The sequence below is a fragment of the Ananas comosus genome, linkage group 23 (assembly GCF_001540865.1).
Source record: "Ananas comosus cultivar F153 linkage group 23, ASM154086v1, whole genome shotgun sequence".
NCBI classification, from domain to species: Eukaryota; Viridiplantae; Streptophyta; class Magnoliopsida; order Poales; family Bromeliaceae; genus Ananas; species Ananas comosus.
The window spans coordinates 7700809-7703340 of record NC_033643.1 but is presented as its reverse complement, the minus strand read 5'-3'; the positions used below and the strand labels follow the sequence as shown (position 1 = coordinate 7703340).

The window sequence follows — 2532 nt, the reverse complement described above, 5'->3', positions numbered from 1 at the left end:
TATGAGGTACAATCTCTGTACTACTGTATCTCTATCCGGTAACTCTCTGAACTATATAAGGCACAACAATCTGTACTCTTGAACCATGAGCTCTGCCTAGTAACGAACGAACGGTTAACACGAGTAAGTGTGTACGAACACTCCCAGCGAGGGATGTTCGGCCGTGAGGCCTCCATCGGTAGCGCTGTATACGAGCGGGCACGCCCTAACCCGCGGCTTCACCTAACGGCACCCTTTCCGAGTAAGGATCTCACCCCTACAACTGATGGTGCCCCGGTAATCCGTGCCGCGTCCGGTCTATCGGAAGCACACCCAGAATATACTAACCCTGAATCACTGTCTTGTACGATACACTTGGAATATTGATAATTTCACCTGAACTNCGCTTGAGGGTGTGGGCATTTTGGTAGCTCCGGCGGCGGCGCATCCCCTGCCGGCTAGTGTTCCTTTGGCGGCTTCGGGTCCTATGATACTCGATGCGGCAGCTGGGGAAGCGAGACAGGAACGCAAGGCGTTCAAGGAGAGTGGAGTGAAGAAACGGCCTCGTGGTGGTTCGGGGAAACAGTCTAGTTCCAAAAAGGCCCCGAAGTACCAAAAGCGGCGGTCCGTTAGCCAAGGACCTATGCGGTGCGTGATCTGTGGTGGAGGACATCGCGCCGGAAAATCTAGGGATCGGGCGGGGCGGTGCTTCAAGTGTGGTCGAGCAGGACATATGGCCCGTCAGTGCGCGGAAGGAGTGCCACCTGCCCCGTCAGTTGCATCTGCCCCAGAGATTCAGCAACTGTTTGGTGGAGTCCCGTCTGCTACCGCCGTATCTACGCGGTGTGTGATTTGTGGAGGATCCCACCAGGCGCGGCGATGTGTGCTGCGAAAAGGAAGGTGTTTTCGTTGTGGGCAGTCTGGCCACTGAAGTATGATTGTCCCTTGGACGATGGACGACTCCCGCCGACAGCGTCGACATTTACCTCTTCGGGACAGATGGTGGATGTGCAGCCTGTGGCACAGTCTAGAGGGCTGGGGGTGGTCGAGCTGCCGGAGGATTCACAGGAGGCGCCAAGCGGCCCTGGATACGCGGCTCATGTCGAGGGACCTGCTGCTGTTGGTGATGTTACCGCAGGTATGATTTAATTAAAGCAATCATACATTATAGCATGAAGTAGTTTGAGCAATTGCATGCATGTGCTTGTGGTCTTTTACTATTATTTACATACTGGTATAGTAGAGACCAGGATGCAGGTCAAAGGAGTCACCCAGCATGCATAAGTCGTGGTGGTATGTCACCTACCTAAAGAAATTGGTGATTGGTCGGTGCCGGCAAGCTGCTGGTGACGAACCAGGAGCGAGACTCCCTTTGGGGATCTATGCGTTGTAGAGTGAGGAAGGGCACACCTAGCCGTATGCTGTTTGTAAACAGTCGGTAAAGGTGTGGTGGAAAGGCATTCGACGGAATCGATTGCCTGGTATCCCTCCTATGGTCTGGGATAAGTTCGGGAATTGGCATTCTCCGTTCACTTCCCTGACGGTAAGCGAGGAAGCTTTAGAAGGGTTTCTGAAGCTGTGGCAGGTAAACAGCACCGTGAGGCGATACGAGCGGGAATTCTCCCGTGTCGTGCGTTGCGTCCCGAACGTAGCGCGGGATGACAAGGACATGGTCGACTGCCTTGTGCGTGGACTTCGGCCAAACCTTTGCAAGACTGTGCTTGCACATAAGTTGCAGACTTTCGCCGACGTCCGGGATCGGGCCTTGTGGATAGAACAAGTTGAGGAATCCCTGCGGGAGGAGCGCGAGGCATACCACAAGGAAAGGGGGAAAGGACAGCCAGTGAGTGGACATGATGGTCAGTCAAGTTCCCAACGAACTTCGATAAGTTCGCGCTCGCGATCCCGAGCTCCGGGGACTTACCACATTCGGTCCTCGGCGAGATGTGTTATTTGTGGGGGCCCTCATTGTCCACAACAGTGTGAACAGCGTGAGGGTAAGTGCTTCAGGTGTGGGCTGCTGGGCCATGTGCGGGACGAGTGTCCGTAAAGGCGATAGCCGGGCCTTGACGCTAACGACGGCCTATCCCTCTCTGGGACAGCCTGCAGGTGTGCCACTTGCGGCATGGTCGGGATAGCGACCGTTGAGAACAATGAAATCAGGGGGTTCGCGACGAGCGCCAAGTGGCCATGGATAAGCGACCCGAGTTGCGGTGCCTGCTGTTGTTGACGTCGTTGTAGCAGGTATGAATTAATTGAGCAAGCATATACTTTGCATGATCCCAAGTTGTTGCATAGCATGCATTCATCGTTGGTCAGTTACTACTATTACTACATTACATAGTAGGGACCGAGTGGTCGGGTAAGTAGGTACCCGAGCATGCTAGCAGGATGAGAGTATGGCGCCTGCTGGGGCAGGTAGAGAGCCAGTGGGCACTAGCAAATGGCTAGTGGTGATTTTGGATAAGAAACGAGGCTCGTAATGGAAATCGAAAATGTAAGAGAACTCTCGATGCAATGGATTAGAGATTGCGAGAGTTGAGCCTTGATGTT

General features: G+C 53.9%; 1 protein-coding gene across 1 annotated transcript; it reads left to right on the top strand.

Annotated features, from left to right (window-relative positions):
- On the top strand, nucleotides 467-910 carry LOC109727976 (cellular nucleic acid-binding protein-like). The gene has a single exon (XM_020258221.1). The coding sequence runs from the start codon at nucleotides 467-469 to the stop codon at nucleotides 908-910; it is 444 nt and encodes a 147-aa protein (XP_020113810.1).

Excerpts from the sequence above, each read along its gene's own strand:
- LOC109727976 (XM_020258221.1), top strand. The coding sequence starts at position 467 with ATGATACTCGATGCGGCAGCTGGGGAAGCGAGACAGGAACGCAAGGCG.